The sequence below is a fragment of the Haliotis rufescens genome, unplaced genomic scaffold (assembly GCF_023055435.1).
Source record: "Haliotis rufescens isolate VD_foot unplaced genomic scaffold, xgHalRufe1.0.p SCAF_11, whole genome shotgun sequence".
NCBI lineage: Eukaryota > Metazoa > Mollusca > Gastropoda > Lepetellida > Haliotidae > Haliotis > Haliotis rufescens.
Genome location: NW_025963791.1, coordinates 28,175,367 through 28,200,380, shown reverse-complemented (window position 1 = coordinate 28,200,380; position 25,014 = coordinate 28,175,367). Strand labels below are relative to the sequence as shown.

Below are 25,014 nucleotides of genomic sequence, written 5' to 3'. Positions count from 1 at the left end.
AATAATTTTCTCCGTTTTCTCCGTCTGAGGCGCCACGATTTGCTGTGCAGAGTTGCGTCCCTTGGGCACGCCAGAAACCTATGATTGTGGGTTCGAATCCCTGGTCGCCCCGATTATGTTTCTAGGTTTGTCAGCACCATACCGTGCTTCATGGGTTACACCGAAGTGGTTCACGATTTTTACGTTTATATAGCGACACGCATGCACGTGTATGTGTGTGTTTGTGGCTGCTTGAACTAGTCCGGACAAATGCCGATTATAGAGAGCTAGCCCAGTGAGATATTATGCCACAGTTTAACATGAATACCCCACTCAGACACAGTGTACTAACTCCGAGCCGACCAGTCATTGTTTTAGCCCATTAATGCCGAGCGCCAGACAGGGTTAATACAAGAACCATCTTTAAACGTTTTCTGGTATGACGTGGCAGGGATCGAAACCCGGAGCTTCCTCTTGTTCATGAGTGAAGTGTCATATTTAGTAGATTCCCCTGCATGTCTACCACAGGATGTCTGGATGGACACGACCATGTCGTGGGTGATAAAACCTTGATCGGAAAGCTTACTGGTAAGTAAATTGGGTCTTTTACGCGAAATATCAATAAATTGTACATGTCTAGAGTGTAATTCAGTAAACAATGAATTGCGCATGCGTGTGACGTCACGGCCCGCTCTCCCATTCATCTTTTCTTGAAACCACACCCGCAATTGTTTATGTCAACATGACCGACCAATGGGATTAACTGGATTAACGCTTGAAAAGTTTAGAATTTATGGCTAACCCTTGCCCAAAGCCAGCTGACCCTAATGACCGAAAAGGGGTTTTGGATCGTAAAGACGTGTAAGTTTCCCTAAGACCGAAAACGGGTGTTGGATCGTAAAGACGTGTAAGTTTCCCTAAGACCGAGAACGGGTGATTGATGGTAAAGATGTGTAAGTTTCCCTAAGACCGAGAACGGGTGTTGGATCGTGAAGCGAGAGTCACCAGAGCGTGAGGCACGGTAACGGTATAACGAGACAGCGTGGCACTATAGCGCGGTAATTGAGCGGATGGTAGAGCTCGGGCTGCGCCCGGTAAACTGCATCGTTGCCGAATATATACATGTGTAAATAGTATATCTAAAATTTTGAGGTAAGATATTTAGGCAAGAAGTAGGCATCCCCATGGGCACAAATGTGTTCCCCTTCTTGCCGATCTGTTACCTTAAGTCATAATTAGAATTCGGTTCGGTTTGGCAAAGTCTAAACAAGCTAATTTGGCGGTTTAGTTTAACTTAAGCTTCAGGTGTATCAATGAACTGCTATCGTTCAATAACCATCAAATAGTCAATTCCCTTTCATTGATTTACCCTCCTGAACTAGAAATATAGGCGTTCAGTGAGGTTCTTTGTCTGTTTAGATCTATGCATAAAGACTCCTGGTGACAATACACTCTCCACAAGAGAAACAGTCAGGATAATGTTGTATACCATGCGTACAAGAGGATTCAACAGCATGGTACTACAGTAGGCTAGCACTATAGAATCGGCTTTAGTAAGGAGTAGTACAAGAATACACACACACACACACACACACACACACACACACACACACACACACACACACACACGTTCATGTACGTCGCTATAAAAGTGCAAAAGTCGTGGACCCGACGTTAAACCCCATTTCACGTCACCTCTTATAACGCTTGTGTGTATGTTTCTTCATGTTAGGTAATTGTCAAGTGCAAACCATGCCAAACCGTGATTATTACAACTCTATTTTTCACCATGACATGCGCAGTGTCACACAGAACTTCAGTGAAAAGTACAATTGTTGAGTCAATATCGGATGTCGTTTTGTCACAACAAAGTTGGTGAGTGTCGAGTGCGTCACGTGATAAGAGGTTAGCACGGAGTTCTTCGTTGTGTCCCAGTTTCCAAACAACCCTACAGATTACACACAACCAAATGTTTTCCCATAGACTTCTATAGTAACGTTATATTTTTTTAAATAACTAAGCATTCAACAGCTATTACCTGTACGTGTGTGCACAGTTTGGCCTTAGAGCAGCAATAAAAAAAATAAAAAATGACCAGCTTAGCCAGCTCCTTTTCCGAGTACAGGAAGCTAAACACACCACCCCCAGTTTCGCACCAAATGTCACCTACTTGAAAATAGCTGTGGTCACATTCAGCATAAGTCATCCTGTTGAAAAAGAAAGCGCTAAATATAGAAAAACATGGTCAGTTTTAATAACTGGATGGATGTACATTTGAAAGACATAAAAATCTTATAGAATATCCTCCAATCACAGCATGCAGTCATCTCTCGATATGCACTGAAGGCTCCCTACGAAAACAGCACTGTCCAAACTGCTTCTGATTCGCTGTAGTAGAACCTGTACGTGTTTGTGCGGCCCTGGGTTCACTTCTTTGAAGTCACGCTCTCTACTGTACGTTACGCCCATCGCGTACACCAGAGGGGAAAGAGAACGCGATTGGTCAGAGTCTGACCTACTCTAACGGACGTAATCAGTTATTGAGTTAGGTTTAGTATTACAGTTATATCAATGCGTGGGGGCAATTCATTATACAGATCGTGCGAAGTGTAGTCAGTCCTGAGAATGAGGTAGCACACACCAGGGCCCTGTTCCACCAAGCGATCTTAGCGCTAAGACGATCGTAACTCCCATACTTTAACATAGGCCTACGGTGGTCGTAGGGCTAAGATCGCTTTGTGGAGCGGGGCCCAGGGCCCCGTTCCACAAAGCAATCTTAGCTCTACGATTGTCGTAAGTCAGTGTTAAAGAATGGGACTTACAATCAACTTAGCGCTAAGATCGCTTTGTGGAGCGGGGCCCAGAACACTACAGTTAACAATATAACGACTGTGTATGTATCAGATCCGGGAAACCCATTATATTCTGGTGTATTACATTTGAAGAGTCATGAAAGAGGTTGTAGAGTTAGACATACCCCGTGACATAAAGCATGCAGGATTTATGTGTACACCTGTATGGTACGGCTGTCACACTCTATTGCAGGAAGATGCACCTTTTTTATGGTTTGGTTTATATTTTAAGCCTTTTCAAAATGAAATTGAACTTATAATCCTTATTGCTGTTGCAGGGTGTATCTTGGAGTGTCGGTGATCTGTATGTGCAGTGGTGATCTGTGGTTGTTGTGACTCCGCTATGGCGCAGTTGGGTAAGTATGTCGCTTTGTGTAACATATTCGATCTTTGTGTAACATATTGGATCTTTGTGTAACATATTGGATCTTTGGATCACTCATTCACTCACCCAGAACCCACTCACTCACTCACTCACTCAACCACTCAACCACTCAACCACTCACTCAACCACTCATTCAACCACTCACTCACTCACCCAGAACCCACCCACTCACTCACTCAAATATCAAGGGTCTCCTCGCAAGTTTGGTAAGTTCTACCCAAAAGAAGTTAAAGAACTTATTACCGTAGTTAATCTGTCATGGCTGGTGGGTATTGCAAAACCCATGGGTGTTTTTTACCATGTTTTGAGTAGTATGTGTAGTACAAACATCACTCACTGTTCCTGCTAAGCTGTAAATCAATATAGCAGTTAATGTTTCCTAATTTTCTGGAGGAAACGTTCAACTGATACTGGTGTCTGGACATCGAAAGGGTCACCGAGTATCATGTTACTGATTGTGATCAGGTTAGCTTTCCTATAAACCAGGCTTCACTGACAGACTGCTGAAATGGTGTTAACTACACTCTAAAAAAGTAAACGTCACGAATACATTCACGAACGTCAACAGCGGTTGTCGGTCCTCAACAGTTAATATCAATCATGTGAAGGACCATGTGAAGGCCAACAATGCAACTTGTTCTCGACTCCTTTGTGGACGATAACTTCGACAAATGCTAACAGTCAAATGTAATGGTTACATAGTCCATGATAAACCATCGGTCCGATAAACCGTCCGACATATCCTGTATGACGTGTTCTACGAATGTGTCGCCTATAGACTGACTGAGCTGATGATTGTGATAGAGATATATGTACCCCTGTAGGTATCGTCACATGTTCATCCATGTACTGTTTTCTCTCTGTGTAGATACGGAAAGCCCCTTATTTGAGAAGTATTACGCCACATTCAAGAAGTAAGTAGCTAACTTTTCTTAATTTAATTTTGAAAATCTTCCACAGTACAGTTGTTCAATATCATTGTTTGTTTGTTGTTTAACGCCGCACTCAGTAATATTCCACATATGTGACGGCGGTCTGTAAATAATCGAGTCTGGACCAGACAATCCAGTGATGGACATCATGAGCATCAATCCACCAATTGAGATACGATGACATGCCTTAACCAAGTCAGCGAACCTGCCCGCCCGATCCCGTAAGTCGCCTCTTATGACAAGCATAGTCGCCTGTTACGGCAAGCATGGGTTGCTGAAGGCCTATTCTACCCCGGATTTTCACAGGACAATTCAATATCTCTTCATCCTGATTACGTTTCAATGTTTGTCAACACCGTATCCGTGATCATGGGTTTTGTGGTATACGTGTTAAACTATTTCTACACACCGTGAAATGACTGCAATACACGACCTGCATCACTTCGGGCTTTCCTCCCACATTAAGCTGACACGCCGTGATATAACTGGAATACTGTTAAAAGCGGCGTTAAACCCAACTCACTCACTCCTGTCAAGTCAACGTTAGAGGTATTTTCAGTCAGGGGGTTTGTGGTGGCGCCCAAGAAACCTTCGATCGTTTGTTCGAATCCCAGATTAGTTCCGAATACAATACTTAAAGCGACGTGAAAGCAAATTTACCCAATCTACCTCTCATTACATTTTCTGAAATAACTGCAGGAACTTTAACTCTGTCCAACGGAGAGAAAATCTGGAGGAGATACAACACGTTTTGCAAGGTGATGACGAAGACCAGTATGACTTCAACTACCCTGAACGAGGCCTGGCAGTGATCATCAATAACGAACACTTCACCAACATTGCCGACAGGAAGGGCTCCGATGTCGATGCCACCACTCTGGAGGACATATTCGTTAAACTGGGGTTTCAAGTGAAGCGCTATGACGACCTAACTGGAGACCAGATGGTGCAGACCCTCCAAAAAGGTAAACTGATGGTCTCTACAAACGCCTAAGTTTGCAGTCTGTGCGGTGAAATGAGATTTAACCTCCCGTTCAAGATTATGTTACTCATATAACGAGGGTGGCCCAGTCGTCTAAGGCGCCGCGATTCGCTGTGCAGAGTTGCGTCCCTTGGGCACGCCAGAAACCTATGATTGTGGGTTCGAATCCCGGGTCGCCCCAATTATGTTTCTAAGTTTGTCAGCACCATACCCGTGCTCGTTGGTTTCACCGAAGTGGTAAACGTCTGAGACCTGCATCACTTCGGGCTTTCCTCCCACATTAAGCTGACAGGTCGTGATATAACTGGAATACTGTTAAAAGTGGCCTTAAACCAAACTCACTCACTCACTCACTACTCATATAACGAGTGTGGCGGCTATTCTAGTCCGCATGTTGTAGCTTTTATATTACTTACCTACGCAGTTTGGCTACCCCACTCAGACACCGTATACTGACTCCGTTCCAGTTGTTTTATTTCTTATTGCCGAGCACCAGGCGGATTTACAACGGGAACTTGGCATTAGGGGGGTAAAACAGCCCGGCGTCAGTACACTGTGTCTGAGTGGGGTATTCATGTTAAACTGCGGCATGATATCTCACTGGGCTAGCTCTCTATAATCGGCATTAGTCCGGACTAGTTCAAGCAGCCACAAAAAAAACACATACACGTGCATGGTGTCGCTATATAACGTAAAAACCGTGAACGCGACTTTGAACCCCAGTTCACCTCACCTTTCTCCCTGGTACTACTTCTCAATGACAATTGTGTGAGGTGATATCAATGTTTGCAGATGTTCGAATCTGATTATTCCATGTAATTAACGTTATGACTTTCTTTACAACAATTCATCATGTCAAATGGTGTGATAAAGTATAATACATTTCAAGGAATTGTGTCTCAATGTGTGTGCAGGGTTGCGTCCCTTGGACACGCCAGAAACATATGGTTGTGGGTTCGAATCCCGGTTCGCCCCGATTATGTTTCTAGGTTTGTCAGCACCATACCAGTGCTCGTGGGTTTCACCGAAGTGGTAAACGTCTGAGACCTGCATCACTTCGGGCTTTCCTCTCACATTAAGCTGACACGCCGTGATATAACTGGAATACTGTTAAAAGCGGCGTTAAACCCAACTCACTCAATCACTCTAAATGTTTGTTATCATAAAACGTCAATACGTTTATGAGCTTTTCCGAACTCTTTCTGCAGTTGCCGGGAATAATGAATACGACCACAGGCTAGCCGATTGCTTTGCATGTGCTATTCTGTCACATGGAGATATGAAAGAAATAGACGAATGTGATACTACAGCGCAACCACATAAAGCTAAGGTCAAGCACGACATCCTCTATGGCGCGGACGGCACTGTGGTCCCAACCAGACACCTCGTCAGCATCTTCAACGATGAGTGCTGTCCTGAACTGAAGGGGAAGCCAAGGCTGTTCTTTCTGCAGGTCTGATAGATCAATGTGTTACTTGAGTATATGAATTTTATAAGAAAATTAAAATATTAAAGCAAGTAAATGACTGCAGGTAAAGCTGATACTCAGGTCGTTTACAATTTTGGTGAAACCCAGGAGCACGGGTTTGATGCTGACAAACCTAGGCACATAATCGGAGCTAATCTGGGATTCGAATAAACGAGCGAAGGTTTCTTGGGCGCCACCACAAACCCCCTGACTGAAAATACCTCTAACGTTGACTTGACAGGAGTGAGTGAGTGAGTTGGGTTTAATGCCGCTTTTAACAGTATTCCAGTTATATCGCGGCGTGTCAGCTTAATGTGGGAGGAAAGCCTGAAGTGATGCAGGTCTCAGACGTTTACCACTTCGGTGAAACCAACGAGCACGGGTATGGTGCTGACAAACCTAGAAACATAACCGGGGTGAACCGGGATTCGAACCCACAATCATAGGTTTCTGGCGTGCCAAAGGGACGCAACTCTGCACAGCGAATCGCGGCGCCTTAGACGACTTGGCCACCCGTGCCCCCTGACTTGAACAGAAGTTTACACATATTAAAAGTAGCTGTGCATGTAAGCAACTAAGACCGGGTTGTAGGCTGAGATCTCTTTTGTATTACTAAGCCAGTTTCAATGTTGGACAAGTTCTTTTGGTAACACCAATGAACTATCTCACTATCAGTATCCAAATACAGGTTTGGAAACATTTGGCCCAATAAAGACAAATTCCTCAGAGAGAAAACCTGTACCCTTCGTCTAAGGCGCCGCAATTCGCTGTGCAGAGTCGCGTCCCTTGGCTTCCCTCCCACATTAAGCTGACACGCCGCGATATAACTGTAATACTGTTAAAAGCGGCGTTAAAAACCCAACTCACTCTCCCACTGTACCCATTGACTTTTTTCTTTTAAGGCGTACGTTCAAATCTCCACATGCATTATCATTACGATGTTTTCAACCCCCGACCCCCTTTATAAATAGCGACAATATTCACTCCAACTGCAGAACAGCTACACATGTTGCATATTTTCACATCAGGCTTGTCGAGGACATGACAAGGATGCTGGCATGGATGTGGTCGTGCTGCAGGAGCAGGCCGTACCGGGAGATGCTGGTGAACAGGTAACACAAGACCGAGTGGATGGTGAAGCCCAGCAGGAGGAGCAGCGGGATGAGGCATCGGCAAGGATCACTCTATCGCCCTCACCTGTATACAGGGACTTTCTGATAATGTACGCTGCACCTCCAGGTAACTTAAAACATTCTTTAGTCGTGTTCTTACTCTGTCACCTTTCACACCAACCGTTGGCGGCGATATCGTTTTGCAATAAAAGAGTCATTTTTATCTGAGGGTATTTAAGTGCTTAACAACATAGATATTGTTGCTAGGCGTCCTCAAACAAACGCTTGTTTTAGCAATTTCGACCTCTCCTCTGAAACTAGGAGACCTATGGAGGTAAAATGTGTAAAGATTCTCACAGAATTCAGATGCGATTTTAAACCCATTGGTGGTCCTTATTGTCCATCTATTTCAAAATGAATTAAAAGGACAACATATGGCCCTTTTTGGCCGACAGACAGATTTTCGTCATGTGAAAACACATGCCCGTTTTGGCCGACAGACAGATTTTCTTCATGTGAAAACACATGCCCGTTTTGGACGTTATAACAACACATAACGTCAAGGTTTCAATATTTGAATGTAACCCATTAACCCAGCTTAAGCTATATGTGAATGTAATGACAATAAGAAGATCCACGTTTTTCAAAATATCACTATTTGTACTGAACATCGTTGTGCTAAATTATATTTGCAAAATATCATTGTTCTTTACACAGAAGTTGTTTGTTATATTTTTTGGGACACTATTTCACTGACAGGGTTCTACGCGTGGCGGAATGAATTGCATGGATCCTGGATGGTCCAGTCTTTCAGGGCAGTGATGTCAGCCACAGACGTCTCTGGTGTGTCGTTCACAACGTTGCTTACCAAAGTCAATCGGGAAGTTTCAAAGCGTGAGGCAAAAACCGACAAAAAAGGAATGAATAAAAAGAAAGCCATTCCTTGCATCATGTCTATGCTTCGCAAAGATGTCTATTTCAGCACAAAGAATCCAGAGTCTGATCATATGGTATAAGTATAACTAAATGGTTGCTGCGTCAAATTCACCTTGATTGTTATTCAAGTATCTACTACTTATCTACTCTTCACTCTCTAAAATTGATAAGTAAGTGAAGTACTGCAGTATAGATAGATGGTTGATGCATGTCATCGTATCCCATTTGCGTGGATCGATGCTCATGATGTCAATCACTGGATTGACTGGTCCAGACTCGATTATTTACAGACCGCCTTCACTTAGCTGTAGTATTGTTAAGTGCGGCGTTAAACAACAAACAAACAAGATATAATGTAAATACCTTTTCGATAAAGTCGTTGTGAGTGAGTGAGTGAGTATGGTTTTACGCCGCTTTTAGCAATATTCCAGCAATATCACGGCGGGGGGCACCAGAAATGGGCTTCACACATTGTACCCATGTCGGGAATCGAACCCAGGTCTTCGGCGTGACGAGCGAACGCTTTATCCACTAGGCTACCCGACCGTCCCCGTAGGGTTAAGACGTTCTAAGCCTCACATAGAGGGAATTGCGTAACAGTGAAATCTTTTGTTGTGAACATTACGTGATGTCAAGAGATATATACACAAAAACAATTGATCAAATTGTTTCGCTGTGTAAATAATAAGCAGTGACCTTGGAAAATGAACAAACTTGAGAAACATGCAGTGAAAAAGACATCCAAAAGACATCCATGTAGACATGAGAAGACTAGAGAAGTATTCCCCTATACTGTGTCATTGTGAAGAGGTGTGTAGCAGAGTTTATGCCCGGAAGGTCACGTGATCAACACCAGACATGGTGCAGGATAGAATACATTCCATTATCATAGAAACTTTGGGAATGAAGAAAGTATCATCTTTTTGGATTCCAAAGCTTCTGCCATCTGATCAAAAACGCATCAGGCACAACATGTCTCGTGATAATCTAGCTATGTTGAAAGCTGAGCCAGGAGGTTTTTTGCAACGATTTTTGATTATGCAGTTAACCTGGGTTCACCACTTCGTGGGCAACACCAAAACAATTGAAAGCTTTTGACATCACCATCACCAAAAAAGGCAAAGACTGTTCCATCAGCTGGAAAGGTTACGGACTATGTGTTCTGGGATGACGGAGTGTCATCATGGTGAAAATCTTCAAAAAGGACACACAATAAACGGAGATTATTAAGCTGCACGTCTTTGGGTCAAGTCATTCTACTGAATGCGAGGCTCAGAAAGTATCAATCACCCCTCCCATTCTCCATGTGTACGGCTAGATGTCCGCTCGGTTAACGTGTACTTTGTAAGGCAAAAGATCACCTCATGAAAATATTAGATCTTTACTGTTGGGTTTGGGGATTTCTAGGGTTCGTGGAAGTATTTTAAACAAACGATGAGGTATCTTCAATTTTACTAATTTAGTATAAGACATTTACTCTAAAAACTGTCTTTTATCGGATAAAGGGGCTGCAACTCTAACGAATAAGGTATTCACTCGCTTACGAAAGTGTCTATTCTACAATATAATGATGTTTTTCTTTTATCACAAAATGCATAGGTTGTCTTTTTTTAAGCCGATTAGCCGTAGCATACAGGACGTTATCACTTGTTTTTCGTAATGTTTCAAGGTCTGACTTCTCAGAAAATATTATTCTTTCCATCTGGAAGGTGTGTTCCAATTAATCTAAGGGGAATTAAGACCAAGGGACAACCATTATGAAACACCGTGCATGTTAGGATGTATCTGTTTGGTAAACTCTTTACAAGCATTATTAGTAATAGAATCCAAAATTTTATAGAAGATCAAAATATTTTATCTGAAGTGCAGACTGGTTTCCGTAAAAAATATTCTACAACTGATCACATATTCACCCTTAAATGCCTTAAGTCAAGAAAAAAGAAATTATTTTGTTGTTTAATTGATTTTAAAAAGGCTTTCGATAATGTAAGAAGGACTGCCTTGTGGAGTACACTGTTCAGCCAAGGTATAGATGGCAAATGTTTCAGAATTTTAAAGTGTATAGTGGTATAAAATCGTGTGTTAAGGTACATAGCATTGAATCAGATTATTTCCCTTGCCTTGTAGGAGTTAGACAAGGAGAAAACTTATCACCTGTTCTATTTTCTTTGTTTCTAAATGACTTAGAAACATTTTTAATGTCCAAAGACTGTCCAGGTCTATTAATTAATTCAGAAATAACACATTCCATGCTAGATTTATCTATTAAATTGTTTGCTCTTTTATATGCCGATGACACTGTCCTTCTCGCTTCCTCAAAAACGAATCTCCAAAAAGCTATCAAGCATTTTGAATCATATTGCAAAATTTAAAAATTAACTATCAATATTGATAAAACTAAAGTTCTAATATTTAGTGGTAATAAAAATGATATGAGTAAAGATATTTATCTCGATCGTGTTCCTTTAGAATATGTCACTGAATACAAATATCTTGATGTTATATTTGATAAAAAGTGTTCTTTTAAAGCATCCATTGCTAATCTATGTCAACAGGCTACAAAATTCATGTATTTCGTACTACGTAAAAGCCGAAACCTTAATTTATCAATTCAATGCCAATTATATCTTTTTGACACAATGGTAAAACCAATCTCATTATATGGTTGTGAATTACGGGGTTTTGTTAATCTAAAACAAATTGAGAATGTACATATTTGTTTCATAAGAAAATTATTACCTGTTAAAAAGAGTACCCCTTTATGCATGCTTTACGGTGAACTAGGTAGAGTTCCGTTATCTGTTGATGTTAAAACCCGTATGTTAATCTTTTGGTCGAAATTACTTACAGATAAATCCATCATTTACTCTATTGTATATTACATCCTTAATACAGGTGTTTACAACTATGTCTGGATTTCATGTATTCAAAATGTTCTAAACAATATTGGTTTAAGTTATGTATGGTTGTCACAGTCTCCTGTTTCATCTTCCTGGCTCAAAGCAACAGCTCACTCTATTTTAACTGATCATGCTAAACAAACCTGGAGCTCTGAGGTGGAAAATTAAAAAAAAAGTGTAGTCTATTCTCTCTTGAAACCACAATTTGAATTAGAAAATCCCTACCACTAAATAAAGCTATTCCTCTACTTTTATTTCGTACTTCATGCCACCACTTACCAATTGAAAAAGGAAGATGGAATGGGATACCTATTTGTTAAAGAAAATGTAAACTGTGTTTTATTGATGATATTGGAGATGAATTTCACTATATTTTTAAATGTCCATATTTCACTAAAGAAAGAATTTTGTATATCCCACCTACATATTCTAAAAGACCTAAATATGATTATGACTTTTCACTTGTAAAGAGATATTTGTATTAAAAAACCTTAGTAAATTCTGTAAATATATAATGCAAATTGTAAAATCTTCCGGCTAACCACATATCCGCTATTATAATGTGTATTTTGCTGTCATTTTGTACCTCATATGCCGAGGATCTCGGCCTGAGCGTAATGTAGTTCTGTTCTGTTCTGTTGAAGAATCACATTCAGAAAGCGACGAAAAGTTAAATTTCCTTTTCTTTTTCGTTTTGTTCAAAGACGTACTTAATACATGTTAAACTGTCAAGACAATGTTTTAACCAGACATGGGTTCGATTCCCCAATTGTATGGTCACTCTGTGTACACTTCTTGATAGTGCTGAAAGCGTTCTACAACCGAACATAACCACCTACACCTAAAGAACAATTGGAGGATTATTTCATGACATACTAGTATGTCACTTCTTTTGTATTTATATAATATGAATGACACACCATCTGATTGGACAATGGAAGACCTACTTGAATAGTTTTGAAAGAAAACAATATTGATAAACCTTTACTTGTTTTTCAAAGAGCTACTTGATACATCGTATTTAGATATACCTTTCGACAATTTAAAGAGGAAGATGGAACAAAATAAGTATCAATAAAGATTTTTTACGTTACGTTATTGTATATATCTAGGTGACGAATAACATTATATATTTGGACGTGAATATTTTAACGCAATTCGAAATTGATACATATCTGTGTATCTTTTGGGGGAAAATGTTTATGTAAAATTATTGATTGGACAATGGAAGACCTACTTGAATAGTTTTGAAAGAAAACAATATTAATAAATTTTTACTTGTTTTTCATAGAGCTACTTGATGCATCGTATTTAGATATACCATTCGACAATTTAAAGAGGAAGATGGAACAAAATAAGTATCAATAAAAAAAAATTACGTTACGTTATTGTATATATCTAGGTGACGAATAACATTATATATTTGGACGTGAATATTTTAACGCAATTCGAAATTGATACATATCTGTATATCTTTGGGGAAAAAATGTTTATGAAAAATTATCGCTTATCATAATCTCTTGGAATTTTAAAGAAACTGTCAGTAGAATAATTGTGCCCAAAGTGACGCAGGTCTTAGACGTTTACCATTTTGTTGAAACCCGTGAGCGCGGGTGTGGTGCTGACAAACCAAGGATCTTAATCCGGGTTTGTCACTTACTGTGATGACAAATTGCCAAGTACACTTTTCAAGAAATGCCCATTTTGAGAAATATAACATCATCATTGAGGTTTGATCACGTGGTTGATATCCGGGGATTCTTCGGCAGTTAGGTGGCTTCATTTAGCAGCGTGTGCAGCTTACGTACATTACCAGCACGAACTGAAAACGTGCAGATGTTGTATTTAAATAGCTGTTGCCCAGGTTCTCTGCTAAAATAACAGCTCGCAGTTACCTGACTGCCGATTCTGATGTGAGCAGTCAAACAGGTAGAAAGCGTCAGTTTCACATTTTCAAGGATTATGTGCTAGTAGTTACTGTGCAAAGTTGCGTCCCTTACATACGTCAGAAACCTAAGATCGTGGGTGCGAATCCCAGCTTGCCCCGATTGTGTTGCTGGCTTTGTAGGTCGCAGGTTTACTCGAAGTGGTAACCGTCGGCCTTTCCTCCCACATTAAGCTGACACTCCGTAATATAAATGGAATACTATTCAAAACGGCGTTAAACCCAACTCACTCCAATACATACTTGTCTAAGAAGTTTAACCCCAGAAGACCAATTTATATATGTTATGCAGAATGATAGTCCAGCTATTCCCCTAGCCGCAGTTGTTACTGCTATGTATAAAAGAAGAAAAATTCAACTTGCATTGTAAATAGTGCACTTCTGATCCATAAGTAATTGTTATTCTTCCTTATAGGATTTAACCACATATTTATAAAAGTCTAAATATATTAAGTTTTAATGGTATTCTTCCTTAAAGGATTCCTCAACAGTTACAAAAGTTATTAACAATGGGACATTTTCAAATAAATACTTATAAAATGGTTCTGTTACCACACGTTCGTATATATTTTGCATTTGTATCTCACTAAATGATACTAGTATAATCTCTTTACATAAAACTGAGTTATTTTTTATCTCTCGTGTCTCATGGGCCAACTGGCAGGATGGTTTATTTTATATTTTGTCATGTACTTTGAATGTATGTTTTTTATACTGCGTGACACGCAAATAAAATCATATCTTATCTTATCTTATCTTATGGTAACCGTCGGCCTTTCCTCCCACATTAAGCTGACACTCCGTAATATAAATGGAATACTATTCAAAACGGCGTTAAACCCAACTCACTCACTTACATATGACCGAAGCGACATTTCCTAGAACTGACTACAAAGTTCACAGATAATAGGTTTGACTGCCAGATCATATGTTTTACACACTTGTAATATATGATATAACCAGACCAGAATAGGTCTTCAGCAACCCATGCTTGCCGTAAAAGGCGATATCCTCATCGCAAGAGGAGACTTACGGGATCGGGTGGCCAGGCTCGCTGACATGGTTGATGCATGTCATCGTATCCCATTTGCGTGGATCGATGCTCATGATGTCAATCACTGGATTGACTGGTCCAGACTCGATTATTTACAGACCGCCTTCACTTAGCTGTAGTATTGTTAAGTGCGGCGTTAAACAACAAACAAACAAGATATAATGTAAATACCTTTTCGATAAAGTCGTTGTGAGTGAGTGAGTGAATGAGTATGGTTTTACGCCGCTGTTAACAATATTCCAGCAATATCACGGCGGGGGGCACCTGAAATGGGCTTCACACATTGTACCCATGTCGGGAATCGAACCCGGGTTTTCGGCGTGACGAGTGAACGCTTTAACCACTAGGCTACCCGACCGCCCGATAAAGTCGTTGTGTTAAAATATTTATATGCATTAACTATCTGGACACAAAGGCACCATTCAATATGGGTTTACGATAAAATAAATATCTCATATATGTGATCAGAAGTTGAATCACTACGGAATCCAGCCTGCGTTCCAGGGATTAAATTCTACACCAAGTTTTACCATTCTTCCTCAGTCGAAAGCACCGTTTCCTGGTTTCTTCAGTACGCCGAGACCTGTATCTTCTGAGAGCTTTTCGAGTTACATGAGGCATAAATGTTATACGCGGTGTACACACTGTGTATCTAATGAAGTTGTGGAAACTGGACTTTTTAGTTTGTTAACTCCCTTGCCTCGGGAAGATGGTCACAAACTTACCAACTGCATATTCCAAATGATTGTCATTTTCATCCTTCAAATTGATACGCAACATATAAAATATAAATTCCTTTTCAATGTTGTTCTCAGTTGAATTAAGTTTTGAAATATTCCGTATAAACCCATTATCAAGATTCCCTTCTTCGCTGCTTCAACTCGATACAAACATGTTTAATCCCCGGTTATGTTAGTATTTCCACGTAATGGAATCAATATTAAATTCACTTTTACTGTAGAGTGAAGTGGAATGAGTTGATAATATAGAGGGATGTTTACATTCTACTCGAGGCGAGATATATTTAAAAAGTTTTAAATGCTTGACATTTGTGATACTATAGGTACAACACAACAGTACCTAGGATAGGCTTTGTGGATGAGCAATAGTGAGTGGGTGAGTTGGGTTTAACGCTGCTTTGAACAGTATTTCAGTTATACCACAGCCTGTCACCTGGATGTGAGAGAAAAGCCCGATGTGATGCTGGTCCCAGACACACAGAAAAGACGTATTATAACCAACAGCACCCAGAACCGTGAATTAACATTCCCGAAGAAATAAGCGGCGAACTGACATATACTGTCGCGCCTTCAGTGTGTTAGTTGTATGAAAAGACTCGACATGTATTGATCTATGAATTACAGAGACGACTGACGTCGACCGTACATGCAGCATTCCCCGAGAATCAACGCCTCACTTGAATAATGTTATCACGCGGTTATGAGGAAAGTTACTACAGTGTGATTTATAAATAGACGCGACCGGTAACGCTAAGTGGAGTTGATATCGCCAAACAAACGTATATCCATCCAGACCGATTGACTGTTGAATAAAAGATCAGGTAGGTGTGTATATACATATACACATTCAGGGGCCCTGTGTTGTGGCTACTGTTACTGTTCATGTTAGGGAAGTTATCTATATTCGAACGAATTTGTTTCAGGAGTATCTGTCAAATACCCGGTTGGACAATGGATTCGCCAACAGGTGGGTGTGACGTAAACGGTATACACTGTATGATAGCCGGGTCAAGGTCACGGGAATATCATCATTGCATTCATTGTTTTCTGTGTGCAGTAATCACTGTTTGTAGTCTACATCCAAGCGCATACAGATGCATGCTGTGAAAAGGGGGCACGGGGCACAGTCGTCTAAGGCGCCGCGATTCGCTGTGCAGAGTTGCGTCCCTTGGGCACGCCAGAAACCTATGATTGTGGGTTCGAATCCCGGTTCGCCCCGATTATGTTTCTAGGTTTGTCAGCACCATACCCGTGCTCGTGGGTTTCACCGAAGTGGTAAACGTCTGAGACCTGCATCACTTCGGGCTTTCCTCCCACATTAAGCTGACACGCCGTGATATAACTGGAATACTGTTAAAAGCGGCGTTAAACCTAACTCACTCACTCACTCATGCTGCGAAAATTAATGTTTGTTTGTATTAATATCTTTGGGGTAATGTTACTTTTCAGGGCATTGTCATTTGCAGAGACCCGAGGTCTGCATTAACTGCCCGTGTGAAACACATTTCTGGTGTACCCCGCCGTGATATTGCTGGAATATTGCTAAAAGCGCCGTAAAACCATATTCACTCACTCATTAACTGCTCGACGAAGGCAGTTGGACAGACCGAGAGCTTCTGCACATGGTACTGGCCTGAAAATAACGTTACCGTCATAAGACTAAAATGGATAAGAGTTGATCTTCAGCAACCCATGCTTGTCGTAAGAGACGACTAACAGGATCGGGTGATCAGGCTCGCTGACTTGGTTGATGCATGTCATGGTATCCCAACTGCCTAGATCGGAGTTCATGATGTCATTCACTGGTTTTTCTGGTGCAAAGTTGATGATTTACACCTCACCATCATATAGCTGGAATATGCTGAGTGCGGCGGTAAATAACAAACAAACATTTTTAGGTAAATTGGATCGGGTGTATAAATTGTCTGACTTTGTCATCGTGCCCTGATGAGGTGTATCATGCTTGTGAGTCGGATCAGACATGTTTCCTTGCAGGCCGTTGTGACGAGGCTTGACTATGGCTGACTAACAGAACTCACAATCTCATATAGTTCATTCACAGTAACCAGACCTTTCTTTGTCACAAATAATGTAACCAGCACTACAGCACCGTCGCCGGATATACATCACACTTGGTCATATTACCAGCTTGTCATTTTATAGAAGTGCCACTATGGATAAATATTTCTAGCACAGCTTTACAATCCGCGTAAGTGACGCAATGTTTGTGTTCACAGTTTCTTCTAGCGACGAGGCTCAAGAGGAATCGGAAAGTGAGGGTCTAGATGAATGTGTTTCGCTCTCGGATACGCTTGACGGTTTGTATTGTTAACCCTAGATCTTCTGTCACATATGCCCCCTGTCGGAAAGTACCATGGGTGAAATATATTCTGATAGCATCAACATTTAAAATCAACCACAATCTACTGTTTCCTAAGAGGTGAAATGGGATTTAACGTCGCGTCCAAGATTATTAGACTTACACAGCGACTTGCATGCGACGTGTGTGTGTGTGTGTGTTGCTGTTTGTACTAGTCCGGACTGACGCCGATTTATAGTGCTAGCTCACTATGCCGCGGTTTAACATGAATACCCCACTCAGACACAGTACACTGACTCCCTGCCGACTAGTTATTGTTTAAGTCCCATAATGCAGAGCGCCAGACAGGGTAACAACAAGAACCATCTTTTATATGACGCGGCCGGGGATCGAACCCAGGACCTTACGCTCTCCGGGCGGACGCTCTACCACTAGACCACGGAGGCGGTCTCAGAAGAGTGAATGGGTGAGTAGGGTTTACTGCTCATTATAGAATACTGTGACCATATCACGCTTGGAGACACACCTATTCTACCTATTCTACCTGTTCTATCCATCTTATATAACGAACCCGGATCTCCAGTGAACCACTAAACTACCCCAAAGACACTACCTTTATGGGAATAGCCCGGGTCACATAATATAAATACAAGTGCCTATATCTATGTCAAAATCGTTATTGCCGGAACCGACCATTATGACGGCATCACATGTTCTGAGGTCATTATCACAATCGTAATTGCTTTATAGATATATAATTTCAAAGTTTATTTCATTTCATTTTGGTTTTCAAGAATACAATATGTCCGAGAAACAGTTTCGTATATTTTTTCAGATACTGATGGAGCATTTACAAAGTATATCAGGAGATTTCGAGAGTAAGCGGAATCCATTATTTACAACCAAACGTTACCTTAAATTCACCAGTGAAGATCCGGGGTAGAATTGGTCTTCATGATCAGCAACCCATGCTTGCCGTGACAGGTGACTATGCTTCTCGTAAGAGGCGACTAACGGGATCAGGTGGTCAGGCTCACTGACTTGGTTGATGTGGTCCTGTTAACCGAATACAGTGTTTCTGTTAACCGAAGACAGTGGTTCAGTTAACCCAATACAGTGGTTCAGTTAACCCAATACAGTGGTTCTGTTAACCGATGACAGTGGTTCAGTTAACCCAATACAGTGGTTCAGTTAACCCAATACAGTGGTTCTGTTAACCGAAGACAGTGGTTCAGTTAACCCAATACAATGGTTCAGTTAACCCAATACAGTGGTTCAGTTAACCCAATACAGTGGTTCAGTTAACCCAATACAGTGGTTCAGTTAACCCAATACAGTGGTTCTGTTAACCGAAGACAGTGGTTCAGTTGACCCAATACAATGGTTCGGTTAACCCAATACAGTGGTTCTGTTAACCCAATACAGTGGTTCAGTTAACCAAATACAGTGGTTCTGTTAACCCAATACAGTGGTTCAGTTAACCCAATACAGTGGTTCTGTTAACCAAATACAGTGGTTCAGTTTACCCAATACAGTGGTTCAGTTAAATAAGTTTAAAGATAAAGGGGTAAAACATGCCGCAGATACCACATGTAATTTTAACGTTTTCAAAATCAATAAACATTTCCAAGCAACGTGTGTTCCACAGAATCTTCAAGCCTCATCGTCGAGCAAAGAAGCTATCAGAAATGCAACCTGTTCACCACAAGGAAAATGGCGATGAGTACGACTTCACCTACCCCGAGAGGGGAATGGCGGTCATTATCAATAACAAGACGTTTGGCCCTGAATCTGGAATGCGCAATAGAAAGGGATCTGATCTGGATGCGTCAAACCTTAAGAACATGTTCCAAAGGTTAGGATTCAAGGTTCTACGCTGTGACAATCTAACGAAAGACGAAATGGTTCGCACTCTCCTGAAAGGTAGGTGGTTTGGATATCCCATTGTCGTGCTCCATCGTGAAATGTTGAACAAGGTTTGTTTGTTTGTTTGTTTGTTTGTTTGTTTGTTTGTTTGTTTGTCATTTAACGCCGCACTCAGCAATATTCCATCTAAATGACGGCGGTCTGTAAATAATCGAGACTGGACCAGACAATCATGTGATTGACATCATGAGCATCGATCCACGCAATTGGGATACAATGACATGCATCAACCAAGTCAGCGAGCCTGACCACCCGATCCCGTTAGTCTCCTCTTACGACAAGGATAGTCGCCTTAGGTGATGAGGCTGACATGTATTTGGGCAAACGATTAAGAATCAAACTAAATATCTGATTTGTTTGTTTGTTTGTTTGTAAATGGAAATGCATGCTGGCTATCATATACTGAACAAAGAAGTAAGGGCTCATGGACATTTTTGGATATATATTTGTAGTGAAGACTGAGCCTACCAGTTTTTGAAAATATCCTCCCAAAAATAATACCTAACTTTTTTGGATTCAGTATAAATACAATGATCTATAAGATGTTCTCGTTGATGTTTATGTGGAGGAAAATTATTGGAACAAAGCTTTTGATATGGGAGTAGATATAGTCTCCAAATGACTAAATTCGATTAAATCCCTTTCCCTGAATCCTCCCCAAGGGATTTCACATGGAACTGTGGATGTTTATATCTATGCAGATAATGCTAACCTGTTTCCAACAGTTGCCAGCAACAAGCAATACAACCACACCAAGGCTGACTGCTTCGCTTGTGCAATTCTGTCCCATGGCGCTTATCAAGAGTTGGAAGAACCACCATCTGCTGTGAAGTCGCGACAGGATATCATCTACGGCGTGGACGGTCGGAGCGTCACCACCAGACACCTCGTCAGCATCTTCAACGACGAGTGCTGCCCTGAACTGGAAGGGAAACCAAGGCTCTTCTTCATACAGGTACCGTACCTGTTGTAACTCGTGTACTGTTCCACTGAGTGAAAGATGAGGGAGTTCTGATGTAGGGTAATTTCTATTTCAACTTAGGTTGTGTTTGTCCTGCACTACATGCAATATAGTGTTGACCCAGGAAGATTCCGGGGTAGAATAGGTCTTCAGCAACCCATGCTTGCCGTAAAAGGCGACTATGCTTGTCGTAAGAGGCGACTAACGGGATCGGGTGGTCAGGTGCGCTGACTTGGTTGATGCATGTCATGGTATCCCAATTGCGTGAATCGATGCTCATGATGTCAGTCACAATTCTGGTCCAGACTCGATTATTTACAGACCGCCTACATATAGCTAGAATTTTGCTGAGTGCGACGTTAAACAACAACAACAAAAACAACAATATAGTGCTACACCACTTGGGTGAATGTGTACAGCATAGTAAGGGTAATAGCCGAGGGTAGGGTAACTGAACCATTACGTTTCCAGTGTCTTTGGTCATATTTTTCGTCTCTGTCAGGCATGTCGAGGAACAAGAACAGATGCGGGTGCCTATTTAGCTGTTATGGGGACAGGGGCTCAGCCAACAACTCAAGGTGCTCGTTCAGACAAAGGTGCAAGTGATGCAGTTCCCAACTCATATAATCAGCCAGGACAAAAGGATATGTCACATGACAAAAAACCGAAGTTGGACGAAGAAGAAGTAGATAGAGGACAATCAGGGTACCCAGCTCAAGGGCCCGTCTTCTCCATCTCGCCCTGTCCCATCTACAAGGACTTCCTTCTGATGTACGCAATCCCTCCAGGTAAGATCGAGCGGAACAGCACTCTCACACCTATATAGACCATATTTGCACCTCCAGGTGAGATCAGCAATCTCAGCTTTACCCAACTTTTTATATACGGACCATCTTTACATTTCCAGGTAAGATAAGCAATGTCAGCTTCACCCATCTACATGTATATACTCACCGCCAAAAGAAACGCGAATCAAAGAAACATATAAGCTGAGGTGAAATTGGGTTTAACGTCGCGTCCAAGATTATTGCACTTATATAGCGACGTGCATGCACGTGTGTGTGTGACTGCTTGTTCTAGTCCGGACTATGCCGGTTTGTGCTAGCTCACTGAGATACCATGCCGCAGTTTAACATGAATACCCCACTCAGACACAGTATACTGACTCCGAGCCGACCAGTCCTTGTTTTAGCCCCTTTTATGCCGAGCGCCAGACACGGTAACAACAAGTACCATCTTTTAACGTCTTTTGGTATGACGCGGCCGGGGATCGAACCCTGAACTTTCCGCTCTCCGGGCGGACGCTCTACCACTTGACCACGGAGGCGGTCAGAAATATATAGAGGCGTATGTACGTTATGAAGAGATGTTTCCAGTGTGTACCAATTAATGACAAAACTAACAACCAGTGAAGTGTTACCATGCTGCACGTGATTATCAAACTTGATACGCGAATCCTGCACGAGACAAGTGGTGCGTCTCGAGTCATGGATCTATCACGTCACATGTGATGCGTTCATAAAGGTCGATTCACCCAACATAGCACTATGTCGGTTTGCGCATCGAAACTAATCTAATATCTATTGAATATGAGTATTTTTTCATGTATAAACCACCGTATATGGTACTCTCGCTCATTTGTCTGTAAGTGTATATGGGTCATCTTTACATCTCCAGGTCATATAAGCAATTTTCAGTCAGTATACAGTCCGTTTGACTCCAAATGAGAACGATGAATTGCAAAATAACTCGAAATTCAGAAAAGTGTATGAAACATCAATACGGTACTTGACCATGAATACCCTGTACCCAAGAAAATCTGAATTTTGTTTATTTTAAGATCCATGACGGATGAAGTTCTTTAAGAAACTATCATGTAATTTTGTATAGAAATGTGTACATGACACGTAGGGGGGACAAACCGTGGAAGGAACTCTCTTGCCTCGGGAAGATGATGCATGGCCTGATTATAAGCATTAACTGTAACATATATATCAGCTTTGTATCGTCAGGTCATGTTTCTCAGGTGATTAAAAGTGCTATCGACAACTGTTGAAAGGCATCTTTTAGGTATGATACATATTTTTTTAATTCGATAAAAGGGGCGGTCGGGTAGCCTAGTGGTTAAAGCGTTCGCTCGTCACGACGAAGACCCGGGTTCGATTCCCGACATGGGTTCAATGTGTGAAGCCCATTTCTGGTATCCCCCGCCGTGATATTGCTGGAATATTGCTAAAAGCGGCGTAAAACCATACTCACTCACTCACTAATTCGATAAAACACACAAAAAGTTTAAGGTTGTATTGTTGAAGGGTTCTTCGCATGGCGGAACAAGGACACGGGAGCTTGGATGATGCAGTGCCTCGCGTCTGTTCTGCAGGAGAAAGATATCCATGACACACCATTAACGACACTTCTTACTAGAGTCAGTCACCTGATGACACAGTTTGAGTCCCAAACCGACAACCCAGAGGACGATAAAAAGAAGGCTGTTCCTTGTGTCATGTCCATGCTGACCAAGGCAGTTTACTTCAGAGACAAAGCTGTGCCCCATTAAATACTACAACCATAGAATTGGTCATTTTGTGTGACAATATATCCTTTCAATTGTCTTATTAAGGCATGTAATTTTCAGATATCTGGACATTCGTGATCATGCCTAAATTTCAGTACAGCTGTGTTTATTTTCAGGGCAACCATACTGTGAGACATTGGTACTCAATTTAATCTCATTGTACCAAACATTCACGATACCAAAATAGCCTTCATTGAAGTGAATATTTCCCTTTAGCACTGCACATGTTTTTTTGTTTGGTTGGTTGGTTTGTTGGTTGGTTTAACGACGCGCTCAGGATATTTCAGATTGATATTATGAGCAACGTCCAACGCTGTCAGGATACGAAGACACGCGTTCAACCAAGTAACGACCCTGATCACCACAAGACAAATATTGGTTGCTAGGTTCCTGTTCCAACCCGGTATATCCACGGGACGTAAGGGTGTGAGGCATCAAACCTGGATATTCTATGTGATGAGCGAACACTCTAACCACACCACCACCCCTACTTACCCTGCAGCTCCTCTCGATACTGCCACAGAGCCATGTCATGAGGAAATATTTAACACCTGCTCGCCAACAGCAATAAAATAAAGTCTATGGACAGATTTATGGCGGAGACAAGGGCAAGGGCAAAATGGGAGTTAACACTCTCATACTTCAACACATTGTATTGCAGTGAGTACATCGCCAATGACAACTGTATTTAAGAAACAGAAATCTTCCTGTTCTGGCCTAAACTTATCTGACTGATAACAAGTTGTTTATAGAACCCTGGTAGATATGAAAATGTCAAGGTGAAATAGAATGTTCCAACATTGTGACACGAATTTCATTTTTCACTTGTTTGATAAGTATTTACTTAGATAAGTATTTGTATCATACATTGGTGTTAAGAATTGTCATGCATAACTTGTTCCACAACCGGCCATCAAGACGTATGTGTAAATGCGTAAAGATTTTTCACAGTGGCTTCCTGATCACTGAACAAAGGATTGAGTGATTGATGATTGATGTTATAAAAATTACATTGAAGTCGAAGATACGTTTGAATTATGTCCTGAACTGATAAAATGTATTACTTTTAAAAATTGAATACATGACACCGCTATGGATATATCCTTCCCTTTTTTTTCCTTCCTGTTTAGTCCCGTTTGGTTTTTGTTCAATCTCATTAAAATTAGATCTAAGTTCACGCTGCCGCAAAACAAAGATCTGAGGACATCCCATTACGGGCCGGGTCACGTCAGAACGACCTTTCGCGAACCTTGACCGACCACTGAAATGACTAACAAGAAGTTGACATCAGCCAAAGCAGCTTTCTCGAGCTTCCATTTCCACTTCCATTTCAGACTACGCTTGAAAAATATGTTGACACAGTTCTCGATTAAAAATTTGAAAACTGAACAAACGAACATTTCGCAATGTCTAATATATGGTTGAGATTGTATGGCAGTTTTTCCCACGTACTGCGCAACGCATCCTCCGTTCAAATGTTTATCCCACAGAAGTGAGAGATCGACGATAATTTTGACGGAATCAGTAGTACGGTCCGTAACTATCGTTCGGAATACGCCGTGTTAACATTTTAGAGGTTGCATGATTAGAAAACACATTCCGACTGTCACTTTCCTTATTTGGTAAGCGACGCTTTGATTGGTCGGATGAAAGGTCGTTCTGACGTGACACGTAATGGGATGTCCTCAGATCTTTGTTTAGCGGCAGCGAGAACTTGGATCTGATTTTAATGAGACTGTTTTTTTAAATCTTTTTCATTATATCCATATCAACCGTTATCATCGGTGCGATGGTGCAAACCCTCCCCACCACGCATCCCGAAATGAAGAATAGTGAGTGAGTGAGTATAGTTTTACGCCGCTTTTAGCAATACTGCAGCAATATCACGGCTTCACACATTGTACCCATGTCGGGAATCGAACCCGGGTCTTCGGCTTGACGAGCTAA

At 41.3% G+C, this 25,014-nt stretch overlaps 1 protein-coding gene across 1 annotated transcript; it reads left to right on the top strand.

The window, feature by feature from the left end:
- The first annotated feature begins 127 nt into the window (after positions 1–127).
- On the top strand, positions 128–24,113 carry LOC124149301. The gene is made up of 14 exons (XM_048392936.1): positions 128–567; positions 3,110–3,187; positions 4,085–4,130; positions 4,848–5,113; positions 6,339–6,583; positions 7,627–7,837; positions 8,470–8,723; positions 16,111–16,252; positions 17,523–17,603; positions 18,441–18,483; positions 19,254–19,528; positions 20,257–20,486; positions 20,995–21,280; positions 22,805–24,113. Exons 2-14 carry the CDS (start codon positions 3,175–3,177, stop codon positions 23,047–23,049), a joined length of 2,337 nt encoding a protein of 778 aa, XP_048248893.1. The 5' UTR covers positions 128–567; positions 3,110–3,174; the 3' UTR covers positions 23,050–24,113.
- The last annotated feature ends 901 nt before the right edge of the window (positions 24,114–25,014 follow it).